The sequence below is a fragment of the Erythrolamprus reginae genome, chromosome 8, assembly GCF_031021105.1.
Source record: "Erythrolamprus reginae isolate rEryReg1 chromosome 8, rEryReg1.hap1, whole genome shotgun sequence".
Lineage (NCBI taxonomy): Eukaryota > Metazoa > Chordata > Lepidosauria > Squamata > Dipsadidae > Erythrolamprus > Erythrolamprus reginae.
In genome coordinates, this window is record NC_091957.1 from 4291938 (window position 1) to 4317682 (window position 25745).

Consider the following 25745-nt stretch of genomic DNA (forward strand, 5'->3'; position numbering starts at 1 on the left):
TTAAATAATTTAATGTACTTTAATTTAATAATTTAATGTACTTTAATTTAATAATTTAATGTACTTTAATTTAATAATTTAATTTACTTTAATTTAATAATTTAATTTACTTTACTTTAATTTAATTTAATAATTAATTTGAGGGGTGGGGCTTGCCTGTCTTCTACTAAATTCTGATTAGCGTAGAGAAGATAATCTAATTAATAATAATAATAATAATAATAATAATAATAATAATAATAATAATAATATGGCTGGGACAAGGAAGCATTCAGATCAGTTGTGAGATAAAAACTCTCACGTTAGAAGAGTTTCAATGCAAGAGGACCTCCGTCAAGAAATTTCCCCTCCTCTCGTTCCAGCGCCGATGCCTCTCCGGCCGAGTGCTGCCGCCACGCCAAGCTCCTGGAGGACACGCAGTTTGTGGACGGCTACAAGCAGCTGGGCTTCCAGGAGAACGGCCTACGGCGAGTTCCTGAGCCGCCTGCGGGAGAACCCCCGCCTGATCGCCTCGTGCCTAGTGGCTGGGGAGAAGCTTGAGCCCGGAGACCACCCAGAGCGTCACCCACACCGTCTTCACCTCCATCTACGGCAACTGCATCATGGCCGAGAGGACGAGAGCTTCCTCCTGCAGGTGCTGCGCTACCTGATCGAGTTCGAGCTGAAGGAGAGCGAGAACCCCCGGCGGCTGCTGCGTAGGGGCACCTGCGCCTTCAGCGTCTTCTTCAAGCTCTTCTCGGAGGGCCTCTTCTCCGCCAAGCTTTTCCTGACCGCCACCTTGCACGAGCCCATCATGCAGCTCTTGGTGGAGGACGAGGACCACCTGGAGACGGACCCCGGCAAGCTGACCGAGCGATTCTCGCAGGCCCAGCAGGAAAAGCTGTTCGGGGAGAAAGGGACGGAGGGGTTCCGGCAGAAGGTCCAGGAGATGGTGGAGTCCAACGAGGCCAAGCTGGTGGGCCCTGGTCAACAAGTTCATCGAGGTACCTCAAGCAGAACACCTACTGCTTCCCGCACGGGTTGAGGTGGATCATGTCGCAGATGTACAAGACGCTCTCGTGCGTGGAGCGGCTGGAGGTGGGCGAGGTGCGGGGCCATGTGCACTGACCTGCTGCTGGCCTGCTTCATCTGCCCCGCCGTGGTCAACCCGGAGCAGTACGGGCATCATCTCAGACGCGCCCATCAACGAGGTGGCCAGGTTTAATCTCATGCAGGTGCGGTGGCCCCTCCCCTCTTTTTTCCCCTCCCCTCCCTTGTTCCATTCCTTTCCCTCCTTCTTCCCATTTCCTTCCTTCTTTCCTCCCTCTTTTTATCTCCTCCCTCTCTTCCATCTATCTTGCATCCCTCCTTCTTCCCATATACCTTCCTTCTTCCGTCCCTCCTTCCCTTCCCTTCCTTCCTTCCTTCCTTCCTTCCTCCTGTTTCTCCTTTTAATCTTCCATGTTCTCTCTCTTAATCTTTCTTTACTTCCTCCCTCCCTCCCTTCCTTCTGTCTTCCATCCTCTCTTCCCCATATGCCTCCCTTCTTCCCTCCCTCCCTTCCTTCCTCCTGTTTCTCTTTCAATCTTCCATGTTCTCTCTCTTAATCTTTCCTCCCTCCCTCCCTCCCCCCTACTTACTTCTTTTTTTATTTCCTTCCTTCCTTCTCTCCTTTCCTCATCTTCCTTCCTACTCACTTCTTTCCTTTTCCCTTCCTTCCTTGCTTCCTTCCTTCCTACTTCTTTCCTTTTTCCTTCCTTCCTTCCTTCCTTCTCACTTCTTTCCTTTTTCCTCCCTCCCTCCCTTCTCACTTATTTCCTTTTTCCTTCCTTCCTTTCTCACTTCTTTCCTTTTTCCTCCCTCCCTCCCTCCCCTTCCTTCCTTCCTTCTCACTTCTTTCCTTTTTCCTTCCTTCCTTCTCACTTCTTTCCTTTTTCCTCCCTCCCTCCCTCCCTTCCTTCCTTCCTTCTCACTTCTTTCCTTCCTTCCTTCCTTCCTTCCTTCCTTCCTTCCTTCTCACCTTTCCTTTTTCCTTCCTCCCTCCCTTCCTCCATCCCTCCCTCCCTCCCTCCTCCTTCTTCCTTCCTTCCTTCTCACTTCTTTCCTTTTTCCTTCCTTCCTTCCTTCCTCCCTTCCCACTTCTTTCCTTTTTCCTTCCTTCCTTCTCACTTCTTTCCTTTTTCCTCCCTCCCTCCCTCCCTCCCTTCCTTCCTTCCTTCCTTCTCACTTCTTTCCTTCCTTCCTTCCTTCCTTCCTACTTCTTTCCTTTTTCCTTCCCTCCCTTCCTCCCTTCCTTCCTTCCTTCCTTCTCACTTCTTTCCCTTTTTTCCTTCCTTCCTTCCTCCCTCCCTCCCTCTTCCCATCACCTCCCTTCCTCTTCCCTCTCCCCCTTCCTTCCCCCCCTTCCTCCTTATTCAAGAGACAATTGTGAATGAAACACAAAGCTTTCCTTGCAGGCGTAACGGAGAAGCCAAATGAAAACCATTTTCAGTGGGTTTTCTGTTGCAGGTCGGGAGACTTCTGCAGCAACTGGCCATGATTGGTTCTGAAGACGGAGATCCTCGCACCAAGACCAACCTGGGGAAATTTGACAAGGTAAAAAAATCAAGGGGGTCCTTCGAAGCCCAGCTAAGCCACAATTCGTGTTGCGTTAAACCAGGCTGTGCTGGTAACGCAGCAGCACAGAGAGAGAGAGGTTGTTAAAAACCTCTGATCAACGTGGTTTATATCCCCTTACAGGGCTGTGTGGCTTCATTCCTGGATGTGGTCATCGGTGGTCGCGCGGTAGAAACCCCGCCTATGTCTTCCGTTAACCTCCTGGAAGGCCTGAGTCGAACCGTGGTTTATATGACCTATGGCCAACTTACTACACTGGTAAGTCTCCCAAGAACCACAGGCAACTATATCTAGCTTATCTCCTTCCTTCCTTCCATCCTATCTATCCATCCATCCATCTATCCATCCATCCATTCATCGTAATTATTAACTATATCTAGCTTTCATCAATCCTTCTTTCCTTCCTATCTATCTATCCATCCATCCATCCATCCATCCTATCAATTATTAACTATATCTAACTTTCATCAATCCTTCCTTCCCTTCCTCCTCCGTTCCTTCCCTCCTATCAATTATTAACTATATCCAGCTTTCATCAATCCTTCCTTCCTTCCTTCCTCCATTCCTTCCTTCCTTCCTCCATTCCTTCCTTCCTTCCTTCCTCCTCCATTCCCTCATTCCTTCCTTCCTTCCTCCATTCCCTCCTTCCTTCCTTCCTCCATTCCCTCCTTCCTTCCTTCCTTCCTCCATTCCCTCCTTCCTTCCTTCCCTCCTTCCTCCTCCATTCCCTCATTCCTTCCTTCCTTCCTCCATTCCCTCCTTCCTTCCTTCCTTCCTCCATTCCTTCCTTCCTTCCTCCATTCCCTCCTTCCTTCCTTCCTTCCTCCATTCCTTCCTTCCTTCTCTCCTTCCTTCCTTCCTACCTACCTACCTACCTACCTACCTATGTAATCTTTCTAAAAAAACCACCCCTCGTCCTTTTCAGGTGAGCTTCATGCGAAACGTCATGTCCGGTGATCAGCTCAAGGAAGATCGAGTGGCTCTCGAAAACCTGCTCCTAAATCTGCCCCAGAACAAGCCGTGGAAAATCGGAAGCCAGGAATTGACCCCTTTCAACACCCCACAGCTCTCGCCTGCCACAACGCCAGCCAGCAAAAAAAAATCGACTGGCCCTCGGTAAAAGCAACAACGAAACACGAGACTGACGGGTTGGGTGGGTAGGGGGGGAAAAAGCCCCCACAGGTAGTCCTCAACTTACAACCCTTACAACTGAAACCCTAAATTATCTAGGTCGGTAAGCAAGACGACCGTTATGGGCAAATTTTACGACTTTTCTCGCCCCCCGTTGCTTAAACGAACCCCTGCAGGTTGTGAAGTTAGACGGTTGTTAAGTAAGTTCTGTTGTGTTGGCTTGTCGGAAAGGTCGCAAAAGGGGATCACCTCGCTCACACACACAAACACACGCAGAAAGAAACACTGCAACCGTCATAAATATGAATCACTTGCCAAATTTTGAATTTTGATCACGTGACTGCTGAGAAACTGCAGCGGTCTTCATTTCATTTCATTTCATTTTATTGGATTTGTATGCCGCCCCTCTCCGTAGACTCGGTGCGGCTAGCAACAGTGGTAAAAACAACATGCGTCAATCCAATACAGTAGTACCTCTAGATACGAGTATAATTCGTTCCAGAAGGGAGCTTGTATGTCGAGCAACTCGTATCTGGAACAAATGGCATTAGACTTTGTGTTTCCCCTCCGAGATAACCAGAAGCAAGGATTCTTGCGCCACCTAGTGGACGCTCGGCTCGTATCCCGAATTTGAGCTCGGGTCTGTAACAGAAATTTCTCTCCCCTCGTGGCTCGTATTGTGGAATACTCGCATGTGGAGCAGCTCGTATCTAGAGGTACTACTGTACTAAAGAAGCTAAAAACCCTTGTTTTAAAACCAATCATATATACAAACGTACCATACATAAATTGTAGCAGCCTAGGGGGAAAGAATATCTTAATTCCCCCATGCCTGACGGCAGAGGTGGGTTTTAAGGAGCTTGCGAAAGGCAAGGATGGTGGGGGCTATTCTAATCTCTGGGGGGAGTTGGTTCCAGAGGGCCGGGGCCGCCACAGAGAAGGCTCTTCCCCTGGGGCCCGCCAAACGACATTGTTTAGTCGACCGGGACCCGGAGAAGGCCCACTCTCTGGGACCTAATTGGTCGCTGGGATTCGTGCGGTCTTATGGCCCCTAAAGTCCCGTTCTTCAATTTATTTATTTATCTATTTATTGCATTTACATGCCGTTCCCTCCAAACCAGAGGTCTTCAAACTTGGACAACTTTAAGACTTGTGGACTTCAACTCCCAGCTATGCAGGCTGGAGAATTCTGGGAGTTGAAGTCCACAAGTCTTAAAGTTGCCAAGTTTGTGGACCCCTGCTCCAAACGGACTCTGAGCGGCTATCAACAAGTTATAAATACAATATAAATAAAACAACTAGTAAAAAAACATCAGTAAATTACAATGCCATTGTAACTTCAAACAGGTCACTAAATGGACCGTTGTAAGTTGAGGACAACCTGTAATTTAAAAAAACCCCTGATTTGCCAGATTCGTTTTTTAAGATAATTCCTGGCTGCCTGTTGCTCCTTGACATTATGTGTGGTAATTTGCAACTGATCTGGTTTTTTTTAGCATCCTCCCAACAACGTTTTTTTTCCCTTTTGTTTTGTCTTTTAATGCGGCCAATCCAGGACAACAGTTGGCTACCATCACTGCCTGGGACCCCTCTGCTGCCAACCTCACAGCTCATATAAATCTCGTAGCCCCTTTTGGTGGGTAGTGGATCTCTCTCTCTCTCTCTCTGCTTCTAGGGGATCTGCAAAGCAAATCTCTCCACGCTCACTATCCCTCCTCTCTGAATGCATGTGAAGAAGCACTTTTATTTATTTGTTTATTTATTTATTTATTAGATTTGTATGCTGTCCCTCTCCGTAGACTCTAGATAGATAGATAGATAGATAGATAGATAGATAGATAGATAGATAGATAGATAGATAGATAGATAGATAGATAGATGAATAGATGGATGGATGGATGGATAGATAGATAGATAGATAGATAGATAGATAGATAGATAGATAGATAGATTAGACAGACAGACAGATGATAGAGATTATCTATATCTATCTATCTATATCTAAATATTTGTCTATCAATCATCTAGGTAGGTAGATAATAGATATATAGGTAGATAGACAGATGATAGAGAAACATCCGTTTTGTCTTTCTGTCTGTCTGTCTATCTATCTATCTGTCTATCTAAATATTTGTCTATCAATCATCTATCAATCATCTACATAGGTAGATAAATAGATATATAGGTAGATAGATGATAGAGAACATCCATCTGTCTATCTAGATATTTATCTAAATATTTGTCTATCAATCATCTAGATAGACAGACAGACATGATAGAGATCATCCATATCTACCTACCTACCTACCTACCTACCTATCTATCTATCTATCTATCTATCTATCTATCTGTCATCTATCTACCATCTATTGAGCATCCTTTTTCCTCTGCTGTCCAGAAGTCCAGTCCCCCCACCATAGAGTCTCCTTCGAGCCTGGTGTCCTTTTTCCTCTACCACTCCTAACCGAAAGCTCGTATCAATTGTAGAGCTGACCAGCGCTAGGGAGCTGCAGCAGAGGCGATAAAAAGAGCCACATGCGGCTCAAGAGCTTTGAGTTGCCATCCCCTGCTCCAGCCAGTGTTAATTTTCTGCATTGGTCTGTGCCACCTTGCCTTAAATTGTGGGACGTTGGAAAAAAATAAAAAGGACATTTTGTAATATGTATGTATTTATGGGTGTTCCAGCCACGCGCAGCAGGAGCCGTTCCAATATTCAGATGGACCAACATCCAGATTACGAGAGCATCTACCAAGACACCATACAGGAAGTCCAGCCGGAAGAAGTTTTGGTCATTTCTCTCGGGACCGGGTCCACAAATCACGCCTGGAATGATGTCAGAAAACGAGGTACGCCAGTGGTGTGGAGTATGTGCGTGTTCAAGCAATTCAGGCCCATAAAGCTGCCTCCTTGCCCCCAACCATTTTGAGGAACAAACCCTGTATTTTTCGGAGTATAAGACGCACCGAAGAATAAGACGCACCTTAGTTTTGGGGGGAGGGAAATAGAGGGGGGGAAATCTACCTACCCAGGGATTCATCCGGCTAGCGTCCTTAGTCTGGTCAGCTTCAGCACATTATTTTATCCCCTGGTTAGGGCTGGAAAAAAAAGTTATTCGGAGTAAGTTAGAGCAATGAGAAAAAAATCCTGAAAGTCGGGAAGATGGTTAGCAACTGGGTTAGTGCTGAAAAAACCTTTTTTGGAAGGAGTAACAATGAAAAAAGCCTGCAAAGACTTAAGGCTGGAAAAAAAAAAGACTTATTAGGAGTAGCGATAAAAACAAGCCTGCAAGTAGGGAAGATCATTAGGGCTGGGGGGGGGAAAAGCTTCAAAAAAGCTACATTGGTGCGTCTTATACTCTGAAAAATGTGGTAATCTCATTGAGTTCTTTGACTATGTCACAAAGGGTGTTGGATCAAGGTGGTGCCGTGGATATTGCCTATCTGGACTTCAGCAAAGCCTTTGATACGATTCCACATAAAGAGCTGATAGATAAAATTAGTGAAGATTGGACTTAATCCCTGGATAGTTCAGTGGATTTCAAGCTGGCTGAAGCATAGACATCAGAGAGTTATTGTTAATGGCGAGTATTCTGAGCAGAGACAGGTTACAAGCGGTGTGCCACAAGGGTCTGTTCTGGGTCCTATTCTGTTTTAATATGTTTGTGAGTGACATAGGGGGAAGGTTTGGTAGGGAAGGTTTGCCTATTTGCCGATGACTCTAAAGTGTGCAATAGGGTTGATATTCCTGGAGGGGGTCTGTAATATGGTAAATGATTTAGCTTTACTAGATAAATGGTCAGAAGCAATGGGAAACTGCAGTTTAATGTTTCCAAGGTGAAATAATGCACTTGGGGAAAAGGAATCCTCAATCTGAGTATTGCATTGGCAGTTCTGTGTTAGCAAAAACTTCAGAAGAGAAGGATTTAGGGGTAGTGATTTCTGACAGTCTCAAAATGGGGTGAGCAGTGTGGTCGAGGCGGTAGGAAAAGCAAGTAGGATGCTTGGCTGCATAGCTAGAGGTATCACAAGCAGGAAGAGGGAGATTTGTGATCCCCTTATTATAGAGCGCTGGTGAGACCACATTTGGAATACTGTGTTCAGTTCTGGAGACCCCACCTCCAAAAAGATATTGACAAAATTGAACCGGTCCAAAGACGGGCTACAAGAATGGTGGAAGGTCTTAAGCATAAAACGTATCAGGAAAGACTTCATGGACTCAATCTGTAGAGTCTGGAGAACAGAAGGGAAAAGGGGGGGACAGGATCGAAAAAATTTTAAATATCTTAAAGGGTTAAATAAGGTTCAGGAGGGAAGTGTTTTTAATAGGAAAGTGAACCCAGGAACAAGGGGGCACAATCTGAGGTTAGTTGGGGGAAAGATCAGAAACAACGTGAGAAAATATTATTTGACTGAAAGAGGAGAGTAGATGCTTGGAACAAACTTCCAGCAGATGTGGTTGGTAAATCCACAGGAACTGAATTTAAACATGCCTGGGATAAACATAGATCCATCCTAAGAGAAAATGCAGGAAATAGTATAAGGGCAGACTAGGTGGGACCAGGAGGTCTTTTTCTGCTGTCAATCTTCTATGTTTCTATGTTTCCTCCCCAGGTTTTAAACATGCAACTGGCTGATGGGAGTCAAGGCGACGTTCCTGTGGACGATTCCAAACTCCACGGTAAACCTGATAAAACCCTCCGGTTTTCCCTCTGCAGTGATAATCTGGAAGGCATATCCGAAGGTGAAGGGCTCACTTTTGTTCCTTGTCCGTCAAGAAACGCGCTTTTTTTTAAAAAAAACAAAAAACGGAGCTTTTCGTGCATTGTAACCTCTGACCCGCTGTTTGCAAAACTCCCCGCCCCCATTTTAAAAATATATTTATTTTTAAATTTAATTTTATTTTTTGCACGCGCGTTTAGCCCTTTTTCCTTTACGTAGATTTTGGTTTTGCCTCGGCTTCCTTCTGTCGTGTTTGTTGGGTGTCTCTTTTTGAAGGCTGCTTGCAGCTCTTAATTACCGTATTTTTCGGAGTATAAAACGCACCGGAGTATAAGATGCACCTTAGTTTTTTTTTTTGGGGGGGGGGGGGGGGGGAAACCCTGGAAAGACATAAGAGCTTGGAAAACATTCTTAGTAGAGAGTAACAATGAAAGAGCTTGCAAGACGGTAAGAGCTGGGAGCATTGTTAGAACCTGGTTAGGGCTGGAAAAAAAACTTATTCAGAGTAAGTTGGAGCAATGAAAAAACCCTGCAAAGACTTAGGGCTTGGAAAACATTCTCTGCAAAGAGTAACAGTGAAAGAGCTGGCAAGGGTAAGAACTGAGAACATCATTAGCACCTAGTTAATGCTAGGAAGAAATATTCTGAGCCATGAAAAAAAAACCCTGCAAAGACATAGAGCTTGTAAAACATTCTTAGTAGAGATTAACAATGAAAGAGCTTGCAAGACGGTAAGAGCTGGGAGCATTGTTAGAACCTGGTTAGGGGCTGGAAAGAAAATTATTCAGAGTAAGTTAGAGCAATGAAAAAACCCTGCAAAGACTTGGGGCTTGGAAAACATTCTCTGCAAAGAGTAACAATGAAAGAGCTTGCAAAGGGGTAAGAGCTGAGAACATCATTAGCACCTAGTTAATGCTGGAAAGAAACATTCTGAGCCATGAAAAAAAAAACCTGCAAAGACATAGAGCTTGTAAAACATTCTTTAGTAGAGAGTAACAATGAAAGAGCTTGCAAGACGGTAAGAGCTGGGAGCATTGTTAGAACCTGGGTTAGGGGCTGGAAAGAAACTTATTCAGAGTAAGTTAGAGCAATGAAAATAAACTGCAAAGACTTGGGCTTGGAAAACATTCTTTGCAAAGAGTAACAAGGAAAGAACCTGCAAGGGGAAGATCGTTAGCACCTAGTTAGGGACGGGAGCGGGGGGGGGGGGGGGGAGACTTGAATTCATAGTATAAGACACACCTGAATTTTCAGCTTCTTTGAGGGAGGAAAAAGGTGTGTCTTATACTCTGAAAAATACGGTAGCACATTCGGGGGGTTTTTTTAACCTCTCCTCGTCCTCCTTCCTCACCCAAACAGGCCCGTCCAATCGCTCCAATTCGGTCTCCTCGCTGGATTAGAAGGGGAATCCGTTTCCGAATCGGGGTGCCGGCCCATCAGGAAGTAATGGAGTCGAGGCCTTGCAACTTCTGGAGCGGTGAACAAGGTGAGAAAGGAACCCGCAGAACTAACTAGCGAAAAGAGGTGGAGCGGGAGCGGGGCATCATGGCTTATTGGGTTAAAGTGTTGAACTTGTCAGCTTGACAGCCCAGGTTCGAGTCCCCATTCCTGGCTACAGCTCTAGCTTTTCAAAAGCATGCAAATGAGAGTAGATAAATAGGTACCACTTTTTGGTGGAAAGGTTCTGTGCTGGGAAACCTTAATGGCCATACTTTTTGAGAATATAAGACGCACCTCTCTCTCTCCTTCTTTTCTCTCCCTCTCTCTTTCCCCCCCTCCTTTCTCTCTCTCTCTTTCTCTCTACCTCTTCCCCCCTTTCTTTCTTTCTTTCTTTCTTTCTTTCTTTCTTTCTTTCTTTCTTCTTCTTCTTTCTTTCTTCCAATCATAATATTTTTAAATCTATAAGCATATATTGAAACAAAAATTTTATAATCCACATTGAATAATGAAATTGGTCTATAATTTTGGATCTTTTCTTTTCAGTATCAGGTTTATGTATTAAAGTTATTAGGGGCTTCTGACCAAGTTTTAGGGAGATTTTGCCATCTAAGATAATATTATTAAAAATCTCTAACATATTCGTAGTAAGTATATTACCATTGAACTTATAAAATTCTGCCGGAATAGCATCCCGGTAGCCTTATTATTTTTTTGACTTTTAATTGCTTGCTGTAATTCAATCATAGTAAATGGAGCATTAAGTTTCTGTTGTTGATCTTCTGTTAAGATAGGTAAATCTATTGAATTTAAAAAATCAAAAGTCTTATCTTCACCTATATCTTTTTGATATAATTTTTTATAAAAATTGTGATTGAGAATAATACATGGAAGATCAAAATGGATTTTTACCAGATAGACCAGATTAAAAATAATTTAAGGTCTTTCTTTTTTTCCTTCCTGTGCAAACAGCGACCACACCAGGACCAATCTGGACGATAAACTCCGTAAATTTGAGATCCGCGACATGATGGGCTTGACCGAAGACCGGGACATCTCGGAAACCGTGAGCGAGACGTGGAGCACCGACGTGCTGGGAAGCGACTTCGACCCGAATATCGATGAAGAGACCGTTTGCAGGAGATCACAGCGTAAAACAGGATTTTTGAGGCTGTTGAGCAAGGAGGCGAAAGGAAATTTCTCATACGTAGATGGTATTATGAATGAAGGTGAATCTACCGGTCCCGGGATCATGGTGCAGGGATCCTATCCTAAGTTTGTTTGTTTGTTTGTGTGTGTGTGTGTGTTTATTTATTTATTTATTTATTTAATTTATAGGCAATCCAATCCATTTATTGGATTTATAGGCAATTATTGGCAAGAATCATTGTTCTTGCCAATAATTTCTTTTAATTACATTTTTTTTCTTTATTTCGACATAGACATACATAAACCAACATTTAAAAACATTGGACAGTGTGTGACAGCCCTGTTCCTTATTTCTTCTTGTGATCAATTTTTATATTACCATTGGCTACTATTAATTTTGTACATTATATACATTGTATTGTACACAGATTTTACTTCGGTACCTCTCTTGTTATACTTTTTACTTCGGTGCACTCTCTTGTTATACTTTTAACCGATCCTCTTTTCTTTTAGTTCCAAATATTTATTTTGGTTGACTATGTATCTATGTATGTATTGTTACCAACCAACAATAAAACCTATTTTGTTTGTGTGTGTGCCATCTATTTATTCCTCTCTCCCCTCCCTCTCCATCTATCTATTTATCTCTCTCTCTCTCTCATCTCTATCTCTATTCTTCTGTGCCATCTATGTATCCTCTCATCTATGTATCCCTTCCTTCCTTCCTTCCTTCCTTCCTTCCTTCCTTTATCATCTATCTTTATTTGTCTGTCTGTCCTGTGTATTATCAATTTATTCTTCTGTGCTCATCTATTTATCTTCACATCTATCTATTTACCTATATATCTATCCATCTAATTCTCTATCTCATCTATCTATTCTTCTGTGCTGTCTATGTATCCTGTCTGTCCGTCCGTCCGTCCGTCCGTCCATCCACTTCCATCCATCCATCCATCCATCCATCCATCTATCTATCTCTATCATCTATCATCAACGTATTTATCCCCTCCCCACTTCTCCTCCACCTCTCCTTGTGACCTGTTCACGATGTCTTCTGTCCTCCCAGGGGCTGCAGCAGAAAATGTCTTGGGCAGCCTGCTGTGTTTTGCCCGGTTCCGGCTCGGTGCTGTTTGATCCCTGCACGGGCTCCACCATCTCAGAAACCACCAGTGAAGCTTGGAGCGTGGAGGTCCTCCCAAGCGACTCAGGTGAGGAATCCTCCACTGGCAACATGAAAGAGTTGTAACTTTGGCCCAATCGTTTAGCGAAGGATGGTGAGGATAGCATGTCCTGTGACATAGAAACCTAGAAGACTGACGGCAGAGAAAGAACCTCCTGGTCCATCTCGTCTGCCCTTATATACTACTATTTCCTGTATTTTATCTTAGGGTGGATCTATGTTTATCCCAGGCATGTTTACATTCAGTCACTGTGGATTTACCAACTAGGTCTGCTGGAAGCTTGTTTCAAGCATCTACTACTCTTTCAGTCAAATAATATTTTCTCATGTTGCTTCTGATCTTTCCCCCGACTAATCTCAGATTGTGCCCCCTTGTTCTTGGGTTCACTTTCCTATTAAAAACACTTCCCTCCTGAACCTTATTTAACCCTTTCACATATTTAAATGTTCTCGATCGTGTTCCCCCCTTCCCTTCTGTCCTCCAGACTATACAGATGGAATTCATGAAGTCTTTCCTGATCAGGTTTGATGCTTAAGACCTTCCACCATTTTTTGTAGCCCGTTCTTTGGACCCGTTCAATTTTTATGTGATTCTGATTCTTCTTCCTTCCTTCTCCTCTTCTTCCTTCCTTCCTTCTCCTCTTCTTCCTTCCTTCCTTCCTTCTCCTCTTCTTCCTTCCTTCCTTCCTTCTCCTCTTCTTCCTTCCTTCCTTCCTTCTCTCCTCTCTTCCTTCCTTCCTTCCCCTCTTCTTCCTTCCTTCTCCTCTTCTTCTTCCTTCTCCTCTTCTTCCTTCCTTCTCCTCTTCTTCCTTCCTTCTCCTCTTCTTCCTTCCTTCCCCTCTTCTTCCTTCCTTCTCCTCTTCTTCCTTCCTTCTCCTCTTCTTCCTTCCTTCTCCTCTTCTTCTTCCTTCTCCTCTTCTTCCTTCCTTCTCCTCTTCTTCCTTCCTTCCCCTCTTCTTCCTTCCTTCTCCTCTTCTTCCTTCCTTCTCCTCTTCTTCCTTCCTTCTCCTCTTCTAGAGGCTCCAGACCTCAAGCAGGAAGAAAGGCTGCAAGAGCTGGAGAGTTGCTCGGGGGTGGGAAGCGCCTCCGACGATACCGACGTGAGAGAAGTCAGTTCCCGGCCCAGCACACCTGGCCTCAGTGTAGTATCAGGTGAGGAAAACTGTTAATGTATGAGCAGAGTAATCCTTGTTGGTCAAGATTGTGCACAAATAGAAACACGTTTAGATTTGAGATTACCGTACGATAAATATAAATATGAGACGCACAGGAGTATAAGACGCACCTTCGTCCTTAGCCAGCACATTATTTTATCCCCTGGTTAGGGCTTAAAAAAAAACTATTCGGAGAGAGTAACAATGAAGGAGCTTGCAAGCCAGTAAGAGCTGGGAACCTTGATAGCACCTGGAAAGAAACATTCGGAGCAAGTGGAGCAATGGAAAAAACTTTGCAAAGGGCTTGGAAAACATTCTTTGCAGAGAGTAACAATGAAAGAGCTTGCAAGACGGTGAGAGCTGGAAACATGATTAGCACCTGGTTAGGGCTGGAAAGAAACTTATTTAGAGCAAGTTAGAGTAATGAAAAAAACCCTGCAAAGACTTAGGGCTTGGAAAACATTGTTCCCAGAGAGAAACAAGGAAAGAGCCTGCAAGGTAAGAGCTGTGAAGATCGTTAGTAGTTAGTTAGGGAGCTACATTCAGAGTATAAGACACAAATTATCAGCCTTTTTAGGGTGGAAAAAGGTGCATCTTATACTCTGAAAAATACGCTAGTTGTGAGTAACTACTCAACCACACACAGATATACTAACTTAAAGTTTACTTTGAGAAATAAAAATGGTGCCTACACTACGCTACAAAAATGGTGGAAGGTCTTCAGCATAAAACTTACCAGGAAAGACCTAATGAATCTGTATAGTCTGGAGGACAGAAGGGAAAGGGTGGGGGACAGGATCAAAGCATTTAAATATGTTAAATATGTCAAATAAGGTTCAGGAGGGAAGTGTTTTTAATAGGAAAGTGAACACAAGAACAAGGGGGCACAATCTGAGGTTAGTTGGGGGAAAAGATCAGAAGCCACGTGAGAAAATATCATTTGACTGAAAGAGGAGTAGATGCTTGGAACAAACCTCCAGCAGGCGTTGGTTGGTGAATCCACAGTCACTGAATTTAAACATGCCTGGGATAAACATAGATCCACCCTAAGATAAAATACAGGAAATAGTAGAAGGGCAGACTAGATGGACCAGGAGGTCTTTTTCTGCTGTCAATCTATTTCTGTTTCTGTTTCTAAATAACATGTTCAGATAAACAGTCTAAAATCACACACGTCAGTCAGAATAACCATCCAAATATTACCAAGCACGTAGTCTTTCTTAGAAGTTGTCTTCTTTGTCATAATCAGCAACCAAAGATATCAAGTCCAGTTTTAAACAGCCGTCATCTTTGATTAGGCTGAGATTAGGGAATTTATGTCACGTCCCCAGACGATCCGTCGACTAAACCAACCGAGTAGTCTCCAAGTTTTGCACTCGGGTCGATTTTGCCGTTTTGCACTTTGGTAACGTCACGCTCACGAAAAGCCCTTCGTCGTCCTTTTCAAGGTATCAGTGCCACGTCCGAAGACATCCCCAACAAGATAGAAGATCTCCGTTCCGAGTGCAGCTCCGACTTTGGCGGGAAAGATTCGGTCACCAGCCCTGACATGGACGAAACGGGACACGGTAAGAGAAGGGCAGAATAAAACTGGAAAGCTGGAAGGGACCTCGGAGGTCTTCTAGTCCAGCCCCCTGCTCTGGCAGGAAACCCTATGCCATTTCAAACAAATGGGTGGAAATTAAACAAGGAGAGAAGCAGCCAAGCACTAAGGTGAAATTTACTGACAGTGAGGGTTATTGATCAGTGGAACATCTTGCCTCCAGAAGTTGTGGGTGCTTTATCTCCATCCCCTCCTTTCTCTTTCTCTTTTTCTTTCTCCTTCCTCTTCTCCCTCTCCTCCTCCTCCCCTCTTTGTCTTTTTCTCCTCCTCCTTCTCTTTCTCCTTCCCCTTCTCCTTCCTCCTCTCTCTCTCCTCTGTCTTTTTCTTTCTCTCTCTCTCTTTCTTTCTCTTTTCTCCTTTCCCTTCTGCTTCCTCTTCTCCCTCTCCTCTCTCTCTCTCTTCCTCTTCTCTCTCTTTTCTCTTCCTCTTTCTCCTTTTCCTCCTTCTCCTTCTTCTCCCTCTCCTCCTCGTCTCTTTCTCTCTCTCTTCCTCTTCTCTCTCTTCTCTCTTTCTCTTTCTTTCTCCTTTTCCTCCTTCTCCTTCTTCTTCTTCTCCCTCTCCTCCTCCTCTCTTTCTCTCTTCCTCTTCTCTCTCTTCTCTCTTTCTCTTCCTCCTTTTCCTCCTCCTTCTTCTCCCCCCCTCCTCCTCTCTTTCTCTTTATCCTTCCTTCTCTTCCTCTTCGCCTCTTCCTCCTGCTCCTCTCCACAATGAACTCACAATGTCCTCCTTCTGCCTGGACCTCGTTTGCCTTCCATTTTCCCCCGGAGGAATAAGTGAAGTAGGCCGTATTTTTCCGAGTGCCATGTCCCCTGTCCAAATTATATGCTTTTTAATGGTCTTGATGATTTCCCTTGGCTTTTCCCCATCACCGGGAGGTTTTTAAGAAGAGATTGGACAATACTACAAGCCTTACTTATTCAGCTTACAAATACATAAGCTAACATCGAACACACAGTTCTTACAACAGCAGTCCCAATGAATCAGCCATACCAAACCTAGAAATAAAAGAAGCAGTAGAGAAAAAGAATCACACCTCTGGCTCCCTCTTGTGGCCATCCACGGCAATAACTCTTAAAGCTATAGTGCTTCGATACATACAACCACTTGTTGTTAGCTTGTTTATATGTTGCCAAACTCAATCGTTATGTACATAGTGCTAACATTCTCCCCTTTGGGGGATCAATATATAACTTTTTACCCTGGAAGAATTTTGCCAATGATTTCCCCCAATTTGTTCCCCCACCTTCGCATTTCAGGCGCCAGCCACTTGACCTCTCCTCCTTGCCCGGCGGATTCCCTCCTCGCCATGTTCGACCCCTTGGTTTCGCACGAAGGTAACCTCTCCGAAACGGGAAGCATTGGCCGCGAGCTGCCCCTTCGCCTCTTCCCCGAGCGGGCTGGCGACTTTCCTCCACCCGTGGCCTTTCCCCCCGCAGTGGTCAGGCCCAAAGTCCACTACGCCCGTCCGTCTCACCCGCCGCCGGACCCCCCCATTTTGGAAGGGAGCCTGGGGGGCAGCGACGCCCGTCTGCCCAACTTCACCTCTCACATGGCCATGCTCTTCGACTCGGAGGCCTTCAAGCAGCGGTACTCCTACCCCGAAAGGCTGGTGCGCAGCCGGAGCTCCGACATCGTCTCGTCAGCCCGGAGGCCCATGAGCGATCCCGGCTGGAACCGGCGAGCGGGGAACGAGGAACGGGAACAGGTGGGGCCCGGAGGCAACATCGGAGGGGTGGCGACAGCCGCCGGGCCTCAGTCTTCCTCTTCGTCTCCGAGCAAAGATTTGTGCAGGGGAGAGGTAAGGGTTCGGTCCCTTCCTGCAGTCTTTCTTTCTTTCTTTCCTTCTTTCTTCCTTCCTTCCTTTCCTTCTTCCTTCCTTCCTTCCTTTCTTCCGTTCCTTCTTTCTTCCTTTCTTTCTTTCTTTCTTTCTTTCTTTCTTTCTCTCTTTCTTTCTTTCCTTCCTTCCTTCCTTCTTTTCCTTTCCTTTCTTTTCCTTTCCTTTCTTTTCCTTTCCTTTCCTCCTTCCCTTTTCCCCTTCTTTCCTTTCCCTTTCCTTCCCTTTTCTTCTTCCTGATTCCCTTTCTCTTTTCTTCCTTTCTCTTTTCCTTCCTTCTTTCCTTCCCTCTCTCCCTCTCTGCTCGCTTGCCAGCTTTCTGACTGTATGCAACCAATTGTCCGAATCTTTTAGCAATGTACAGTTTTAGTCCCTTCCTGTTTTCACTACCACCCAGAGGACAGTAGATCTTCCTACCTGTTGTAATCCAACTCCGCCTAATTTCCTCCCCGTAGATTGAAGACCGGAAAGACAGCGATGATGAGAAATCCGACCGAAACAAACCCTGGTGGAGGAAGCGTTTCGTTTCAGCCATGCCCAAAGGTGAGGCATACTTTATAATAATAATAATAATTATTATTATTATTTATTAGATTTGTATGCTGCCCTTCTCCAAAGACTCAACTTATTGCGACTTAGAAACATAGAAACATAGAAGACTGACGGCAGAAAAAGACCTCATGGTCCATCTAGTCTGCCCTTATACTATTTTATTTTATCTTACAATGGATCTATGTTTATCCCAGGCATGTTTAAATTCAGTCACTGTGGATTGACCAACCACGTCTGCTGGAAGTTTGTTCCAAGGATCTACTACTCTTTCAGTAAAATAATATTTTCTCATGTTGCCTTTGATCTTTCCCCCAACTAACTTCAGATTGTGTCCCCTTGTTCTTGTGTTCACTTTCCTATTAAAAACACTTCCCTCCTGGACCTTATTTAACCCTTTATTTTCTTTTTAATCTTCCGTTTTCAACAAAGAGAATGGTCAACTTGCTGGGTTAAGAATTGCAGCTGTACTAACAAATAGAAACAACTTCCAAGTTTCACCAATAAAAGCCTCCTGGAAATCAGAACGTTTTAATTCTTCTGCAAATGGGGACATTCCGTCCTGATTATAATGTAGGTTCAAAATTGCCTTCCTGGTCGGCTGGGGAGTAAGCGACTCCCAGGCCCTTTAGAAATAGTTCCCAGGGAATCAGGAAGGTTCGCATCTCACCGCCCCCCTGGGACTGAACTTGATGTAAAATAGGAATATTTTGGATGGTGGAGCACCATGTAACGCAGGAGAGTGGGGATGTGCTCAGACCTCTTAGCTTAGAAATCACCTCTTCCAAAAAAGAATCAGATGTTTATTAAATAAATACTTTATTATTGTCATTATATCTATCTACCAACCTACCTATCTATCTGTATATATATGTCTGTATATATATGTTTGTATGTGTTACCCATACGACAAAATTCGAATAAGTGAATTTGTATAAAAAGATTAAACTAAGTTTTTAGGATGCCTGCTTTCCTTCCTTCTTTCCTTCCTTCTTTCTCCCTCCCTATTTCTTTCTTTCTTTCTTTCTCTCTCTCTCTCTCCCCCTCCCTCTTTCTCTTTCTCTATCTCTCTCTTTCTCTCTCTTTTTTGTTTCCCTTTCTCTCTTTCTTTTGCTCTCTTTCTCCCTCTTCTCTTTTTTCTCTCTCTCCCTCCCTTCCTTTCTTTCTTTCTCTCTCTTCCCCTCTCTCTTTCTCTCTCTATCTCTCTCTCTTTTTTCTTTCCCTTTCTCTCTCTTTCTCTCTTTCTCACTCTTCTCTTTTTTCTCTCTTTCTCTCTCTCCCTCCCTCCCTCTCTTCCTTCCTTCTCCCTCCCTGTTTCTTTCTTTCTCTCTCTCCCCTCTCTCTTTCTCTTTCTATTTCTCTCTTTTTTCTTTCCCTTTCTCTCTTTCTCTTGCTCTCTTTCTCACTCTTCTCTTTTTTTCTTTCTCTCCCTACCTTTCTTTCTTTCTTCCTTTCTCTCTCTTCCCCTCTCTCTTTCTCTATCTCTCTTTCTTTCTCTTTCTCTCTCTTTCTCTTCCTCTCTTTCTCACTCTTCTCTTTTTTCTCTTTTCTCTCGCTCCCTCCCTCCCTTCTCATGTAAAAAGGGATCTGGTACCAATTAAAATATATCCTGCTTTTCTTCCCAGCTCCAATTCCATTCAGAAAAAAAGAAAAACAAGACAAGGAGAAAGACGACTTCGTGGCCGACCGGTTTCCCTCCCTTCAAGGTCTGTAGGTGTTGCTAGTCCTTCTAAGAAACCTGGGCAAAGGTCCCCCCGGCCACAGCCGAGAGAGGGTGGCCAAGGCTCAGCTGTGGGTCCAGGAGGTCATTTGACACACACGGTTTGGTTTGGATTGACCCTTCAGATGACTCGGGACCTCGGCAGAGCACTCAAGCCCAGGCAGCCGAAGACATCCTGGACAAGTACCGGAACGCCATCAAGCGCGCCAGCCCTTGCGAGGGGGCCGTGGTGAATTACGACAGCACCGGTGAGTCTCCCTTCGGGGTTTGCCCTGTCCTTCGGCCGGCAGGCAGGGATAGAGGGCTCACCCTTCCGAATCTCTCTTTCATAGAATTGAATTTGTATAAAAAGATTAAATTAAGATTTTAGGATTCCTTCTCTCTCTTTCTTCTTCCTTCCTTCCTTCTTTCTCCCTCCCTCTTTCTTTCCTTCCTTCTCTTTCTCTCTCTCTCTCTTTCCTTCCTCTCTCTCTCTTCCTTCCTTCCTCTCTCTCTCTCTTCCTTCCTTCCTCTCTCTCCCTTCCTTCCTTTCTCTCTCTCCCTTCTTTCCTTTCTCTCTCTTCCTTCCTTCCTTCCTCTCTTTTCCTTCCTTCCTTTCCTTCCTTCCTCTCTTCCTTCCTTTCTTTGTTATCATGTAAAAAGGGATCTGGTACCTATTAAAATATGACCTGCTTCCTTTCGAATCTCTCGTTCAGAAGCCATCGGCGACAGCGAGAGCCTCCACGACGCCTTGCAAAACATCTCAGCCGATGACATGCCGGATTCGGCCAGCCAGACGGCTCAACCTCAGGACTCCACTTTCTCCTACAGGTGCTTCCATGGGGAGATTGCCCGGGGGGGTGGGGGGGCGCTTGTGCGAAGGGCATCAGCCAAGAGCTGAGTTTGATCGAACTTTGCTCTGGACAGGGACGCCAAGAAGAAGCTGCGCCTGGCCCTCTGCTCCGCCGACTCCGTCGCTTTCCCCATGTTGTCCCACTCCACGCGGAACGGCCTTCCTGACCACACGGACCCCGAAGGTGAGGCCTCCGTGGTCTGGTCCTGGCCCCCTTTGCCCCAACGAAGCCCCCTCCCTTCCCCTGCGAAGGCTTCTCTCTGCCCACCCCTCCCTTTTGCGGGGGGCTTCTCCCCAAGAAGATCGATGCTTTATCTATCCCCAATTCATTCTCTTCTCCTCTGCTCTCTTCTCTCCCTTTCTCTCTCCTACCCTCCTCTCCTTTCTCTCCTCTCTGCCTTTCTCTTCTCTTTTCCACTCTCCCTTTCTTCCTCCTCTCTCCCCTTCCCTTTCTCTCCCTTTCTTTCTCTTCTTCTCTCTCCTATTTTCTTCTCTCTCTTTCTCTCCCCTCCCCATCTCCCCTTTCTCCCTTTCTCTTCCCTCCCCTCCTCTTTCCCTTTCTTTCTCCTGTCCTCCCTCCCCTCCTATTCCCTTCTCTCCCCTTCGCTCCTCTCACCTCCTCTCCTCTCTCCTGTTCTCTCCTCTTCCCTTCTCTCCTCTCTCCATTTCTTTCTCTCCTCTTCCCCATTCTCTTCTCCTCTCCCTTTCCCTTTCTTTCCCCTCTCCTGTTCTCTCCCTCTCTCTTCTCCTCTCCTCCCTCCCTTTCCCTTCCTTTCTCCTATCTTCTTCTCTCCCTCATTCTCTCCTCTTCTTTCTTCTCCCCCTTTCTTTCTCTTCTTCTTTCCTCCCTTTCCTCTCTTCTTCCTCTGCCCGTCCTTCCTCCTCCTCCTATCTCCTCCTCCTTCCTTTCTTTCAGACAATGAAATTGTCTGCTTCCTCAAAGTCCAGCTGGCCGAAGCCATCAACCTCCAGGACAAGAACCTGATGGCCCAAATCCAGGAGACCATGCGTTGTGTCGGGCGCTTCGACAACCAGACTTGCCGGAAATTGCTGGCCTCGATCGCTGAGGATTACAGGTTAAAAAAAAAAATTCCTCTTTTCGGAAACCCCCCCCCCCAACAGATTTGGGGTCTGGAGGCTTATGGGTCAGCCCGGAAGGGGCGTTGTGCGTTTGCCCCACCGGTCAGAAAGCTGGACCTCTGAAGGTCGAAGGTGGGACCTCCTGCTTACAGGGGCTTGTCTGCCATAGGAAACGGGCCCCTTACTTCACCTACCTGACCCGGTGTCGCCAGGGCCTCCAGACCACCCAGGCCCACCTGGAGCGGCTGCTGCAGAGAGTCCTGAGGGACAAGGAAGTGGCCAACCACTACTTCACCACCGTCTGCGTCCGCTTGCTACTGGAGAGCAAAGAAGACAAGATCTGGGATTTCATCCAGTGTGAGCAAGCGGCTGCGTGGAGGAGGAGGAGGAGGGTTCCACAGCCCCAGGGATTGGGGAGAAGGAGAAATTGGATTGGTTGAAGTAAATTAAATTAAATTAGTGAAGTGAAGTGAAAGTAAAAGGTAAAGTAAATTACATTAAATTAAATTAAGGGGTTCTGACTCCCAGGTTGAGACCCACTGCTCAGAAGAAAGAAGAAAGGACGGAAGGAAGGAAGGACAGAAGGAGAGAGGAAGAAAGAAAGAGAGGAAGAAAGAAAGAAAGAGGGAGGGAAGGGAAAAGAGGAAAGAAGAAAGGAAGGAAGGAAGAGGAGGGAGGGAGGGAAGGGAAAAGAGGGAAATAGAGAAAGAAATAAAGGGAGGGAGGGAGGGAAATGAGGAAAGAGGGAAGGAGAAAAAAGAAAGAAAGAAAGAAAGACAGGGCTAATTGCTGGTGCTGATCCTCGCTCTTCCTTGGCCCAAAGATTTCCAGAAGCTGACCGCGGCTGATGACAAAACGGCCCTGGTGGCGGACTTCCTCCAGTCCCTCTACGGGGCCATGTCCCACGACGTCATCTGGCAGAACGCCAGCGAGGAGCAGCTGCAGGATGCCCAGCTGGTCATCGAGCGCAGCATCATGAACCGCATCTTCAAGCTGGCCTTCTACCCCAACCAGGATGGCGACATCCTCCGGGATCAGTGAGTCCGGTCGCCGGGGAGGGGGCAGGTGTTTCTCCCCTTGCAATCCTCACTTCTTCCCCTACGCACAGAGGCAGGAGGACTTTTCGGGGCACCCGTGGTCTCATCCATACGGTCCCGAGAATTATTTGCAGCTTGGGGTTGCAAACAAGGGGGCCTCGGCGCTCTCTGTGTGTGGTGGGTTTTTTTGCAGAGAGGTTTCTAGTACTGATGGCGTTACCTAGTTGGGTAATGAAAGGTCTGAGAGAAGAGAACCAACTTCAGGGAGCACTGAAGACCCCATAGTCCTCCTCTTTCTCCTTGTCTTTGTCCTCCTCCTCCTCCATAAACCCCACTCCCTTGTGTTGTGGTTGGCTCGCAGCCAGGCTCTCTGGCAACGGACTTTGAGCCTGAGGAACTGGGGCCATCTGGGCATGGTCGGCCTGTGTGGCTGTCGGAGGAGTCAGACAGCGAGCCGGAGGAGGAGGAGGAGGAGGGAGAGTCTGGGGGGAGAGGAGCCTACAGAGGCTGTATAACCCCCAACTGGGGGTTTGCAGTTTTGGCAGGGTCGGAGGAGGAGGAAGAGGAGATAAGGGAGCCGATCCTGAATGTAGGAGTGAGAAGGATGCAGGGGAGGCAGGAGCAGTTAAGGAGGTTCAAAAGGAGGAAGTGAGCACAACTGTGCATAGTTGTATATAAATGGGAGGAATTGCTTTTTCTAATGTGAGATCAGGGTGTCCAGCAAACCTCACTTACAAAAAGAAATGGATCAAACTGAACGGGTCCAAAGACGGGCTACAAAAATGGTGGAAGGTCTTAAGCATAAAACGTATCAGGAAAGACTTCATGGACTCAACCTGTATAGTCTGGAGGACTGAAGGGAAAGGGGGGACATGATCGAAACATTTAAATATGTGAAAGGGTTAAATAAGGTTCTGGGAGAAGTGTTTTTAATAGGAAAGTGAACACAAGAAACGGGGCACAATCTGAGGTTAGTTGCGGGAAAGATCAGAAGCAGCATGAAAAAATATTATTTGACTGAAAGAATTGTAGATGCTTGGAACAAACTTCCAGCAAACATGGTTGGTAAATTCACTGTCACTGAATTTAAACATACCTGGGATAAACATATATCCATCCTAAGATAAAATACAGGAAATAGTATAAGGGCAGACTAGATGGACCAAAAGGTCTTTTTCTGCCGTCAATCTTCTATATTTCTAAATAATGCTAAGATTTGGTGGGATATATTAGACTATGCTGAGATATAATGTCCTAAGCCAGTTATGCTAATTTGCAAACCATGCTTTATCAGTTTAGATATTACGTGAATTTGACCAGCTATGGTTTAGTCCATAAGTTTAATAAGCCAGAGTTTAATATAATGTGTTTATTATGATGGGGGTTCAGTTGTTTGGCTAAATTATAGTGTGGTTTGGATTCCTTCGGGCCAAACACCAACAGGATGCTACCAACTGTAGTTTCTTTAATAAAACATAGCTTAATGTGACATATCTAGAAACCTGTCAAGAGGGACAGGAAACAATAATAATTAATAATAATAATAATAATTTATTGGATTTGTAGGCCGCCCCTCTCCGCAGACTCGGGGCGGCTAACACCAATAATAAACACAACATGTACAATCCAATAATAAAAAACAACTAAAAACCCTTATTTATAAAACCAAACATACATACACACAAACATACCATGCATAACTTGTAATGGCCTAGGGGGAAGAGCTATCTCAACTCCCCCATGCCTGGCGGTATAAATGAGTCTTGAGTAGTTTACGAAAGACAGGGAGGGTGGGGGCAGTTCTAAACTCTGGGGGGAGTTGGTTCCAGAGGGCCAGGGCCGCCACAGAGAAGGCTCTTCCCCTGGGGCCTGCCAACCGACATTGTTTAGTCGACGGGACCCGGAGAAGGCCAACTCTGTGGGAACTTATCGGTCGCTGGGATTCGTGCGGTAGCAGGCGGTTCATAGATGGACCAGGAGGTCTTTTTCTGCTGTCAATCTTCTATGTTCCTAAGGTTGTAAGTCAAGGATCGGCTGCGTTGCCTGGGAGAGTTGGGGATAGGAATTACGACGAGTAAATGGTCACGCTTCTCATCCTTTTCATTTATTCTGCCAGGCTCCTTCACGATCACATCCAGAGGTTGTCGAAAGTGGTGACGGCAAACCATAAAGCCCTTCAGATCCCAGAGGTAATCCCTCAACCCCAAAAACCTTCCGAGCGGGATCCCTTCCTTCCGATCGCAAAAGCTAGAACGGGATAAATGATAAATATAGATAAATAACTAGATAAATGGTCAAAGCAATGGAAACTGCAGTTTAATGTTTCCAAATGTAAAATAATGCACTTGGGGAAAAGGAATCCTCAATCTGAGTATTGTATTGGCAGTTCTGTGTTAGCAAAAACTTCAGAAGAGAAGGATTTAGGGGTGGTGATTTCTGACAGTCTCAAAATGGGTGAGCAGTGTGGTCGGGCAGTAGGAAAAGCAAGTAGGATGCTTGGCTGCATAGCTAGAGGTATAACAAGCAGGAAGAGGGAGATTGTGATCCCCCTATATAGAGCGCTGGTGAGACCACATTTGGAATAATACTGTGTTCAGTTCTGGAGATCCCACCTACAAAAAGATATTGACAAAATTGAACGGGTCCAAAGATGGGCTACAAGAATGGTGGAAGATCTTAAGCATAAAACGTATCAGGAAAGTCTTCATGAACTCAATCTGTAGAGTCTGGAGGACAGAAGGAAAAGGGGGACATGATCGAAACATTTAAATATGTGAAAGGATTAAATAAGGTTCAGGAGGGAAGTGTTTTTAATAGGAAAGTGAACATAAGAACAAGGGGACACAATCTGAACTTAGTTGGGGGAAAGATCAAAAGCAATGTGAGAAAATATTATTTCACTGAAAGAGTAGTAGATCCTTGGAACAAACTTCCAGCAGACGTGTTTGGTAAATCCACAGTCACTGAATTTAAACATGCCTGGGATAAACATAGATCCATCCTAAGATAAAATACAGGAAATACTATAAGGGCAGACTAGATGGACCAGGAGGTCTTTTTCTGCCGTTAGACTTCTATGTTTCTAAGGAAGCTTGGATGAGGTCCCTCAAGGGCAAATATCTCCTCCACTCCCAGGTCTACCTGCGGGAAGCCCCCTGGCCATCGGCCCAGGCCGAGATCTGCACCATCAGTGCCTACAAGACTCCCCGAGACAAGCTCCAGTGCGTCCTGCGGATGTGTTCCACCATCATGAACCTACTAAGCTTGGCCAACGAGGACTCGGTTCCCGGAGCGGACGATTTCGTTCCCGTCCTCGTTTTTGTCCTCATCAAGGTAAGGAAGGAGGAGGGCAGGGAGGCCTCCGGAGGTTTTGTGTGTGTGTGTGTGTGTGTGTGTCCGAGGTTTGTGTGGAGAGTCTTTGGGAGTGGGAGGGAGAACTCAACCATCCCCCCAAAACCAGCAAAGCAAGATTCAAGCTGGGTTGGTTTATGTGATGCGTCTTTTTTTGGAAGAGGGGCAGCCAGAAGGCTTTTGTACATTCGGACATTGGAAATGTGGACTTTAAAAATTCCTTTTCTCCTTGATTGCATTTAAATAGATAGATCTTTTGTGTAAGGTCTGCCTTCCTTCTTCTCGTCCTCCATCCCTGGTCTAATTCACTCTCCAAATCTTTTTATATCCATCTTTTCTCCTTCCTTCCTTCCTTCCTTCCTTCCTTCCTTCCT

The 25745-nt window shown here is 45.4% G+C and overlaps 1 protein-coding gene across 1 annotated transcript in view; it reads left to right on the forward strand.

The window, feature by feature from the left end:
- The window catches only part of GAPVD1 (GTPase activating protein and VPS9 domains 1), a 38762-nt gene that overhangs the window by 11296 nt on the left and 1721 nt on the right, over nucleotides 1-25745 (forward strand). Inside the window, 35 exon segments of the mRNA XM_070759565.1 lie at nucleotides 363-456; nucleotides 458-535; nucleotides 537-608; nucleotides 611-958; nucleotides 960-980; nucleotides 982-1092; nucleotides 1094-1159; nucleotides 1161-1214; nucleotides 2488-2574; nucleotides 2719-2853; nucleotides 3521-3688; nucleotides 3690-3711; nucleotides 5282-5362; nucleotides 6412-6533; nucleotides 6535-6573; nucleotides 8338-8467; nucleotides 9805-9922; nucleotides 10855-11018; nucleotides 11112-11123; nucleotides 12098-12135; nucleotides 12137-12239; nucleotides 13229-13363; nucleotides 14814-14933; nucleotides 16225-16302; nucleotides 16405-16766; nucleotides 17258-17345; nucleotides 18977-19057; nucleotides 19197-19319; nucleotides 19767-19881; nucleotides 19978-20087; nucleotides 20820-20979; nucleotides 21153-21340; nucleotides 21807-22020; nucleotides 24137-24209; nucleotides 25156-25353. Of these exon segments, the coding sequence (XP_070615666.1) occupies nucleotides 363-456; nucleotides 458-535; nucleotides 537-608; nucleotides 611-958; nucleotides 960-980; nucleotides 982-1092; nucleotides 1094-1159; nucleotides 1161-1214; nucleotides 2488-2574; nucleotides 2719-2853; nucleotides 3521-3688; nucleotides 3690-3711; nucleotides 5282-5362; nucleotides 6412-6533; nucleotides 6535-6573; nucleotides 8338-8467; nucleotides 9805-9922; nucleotides 10855-11018; nucleotides 11112-11123; nucleotides 12098-12135; nucleotides 12137-12239; nucleotides 13229-13363; nucleotides 14814-14933; nucleotides 16225-16302; nucleotides 16405-16766; nucleotides 17258-17345; nucleotides 18977-19057; nucleotides 19197-19319; nucleotides 19767-19881; nucleotides 19978-20087; nucleotides 20820-20979; nucleotides 21153-21340; nucleotides 21807-22020; nucleotides 24137-24209; nucleotides 25156-25353 (4108 nt within the window).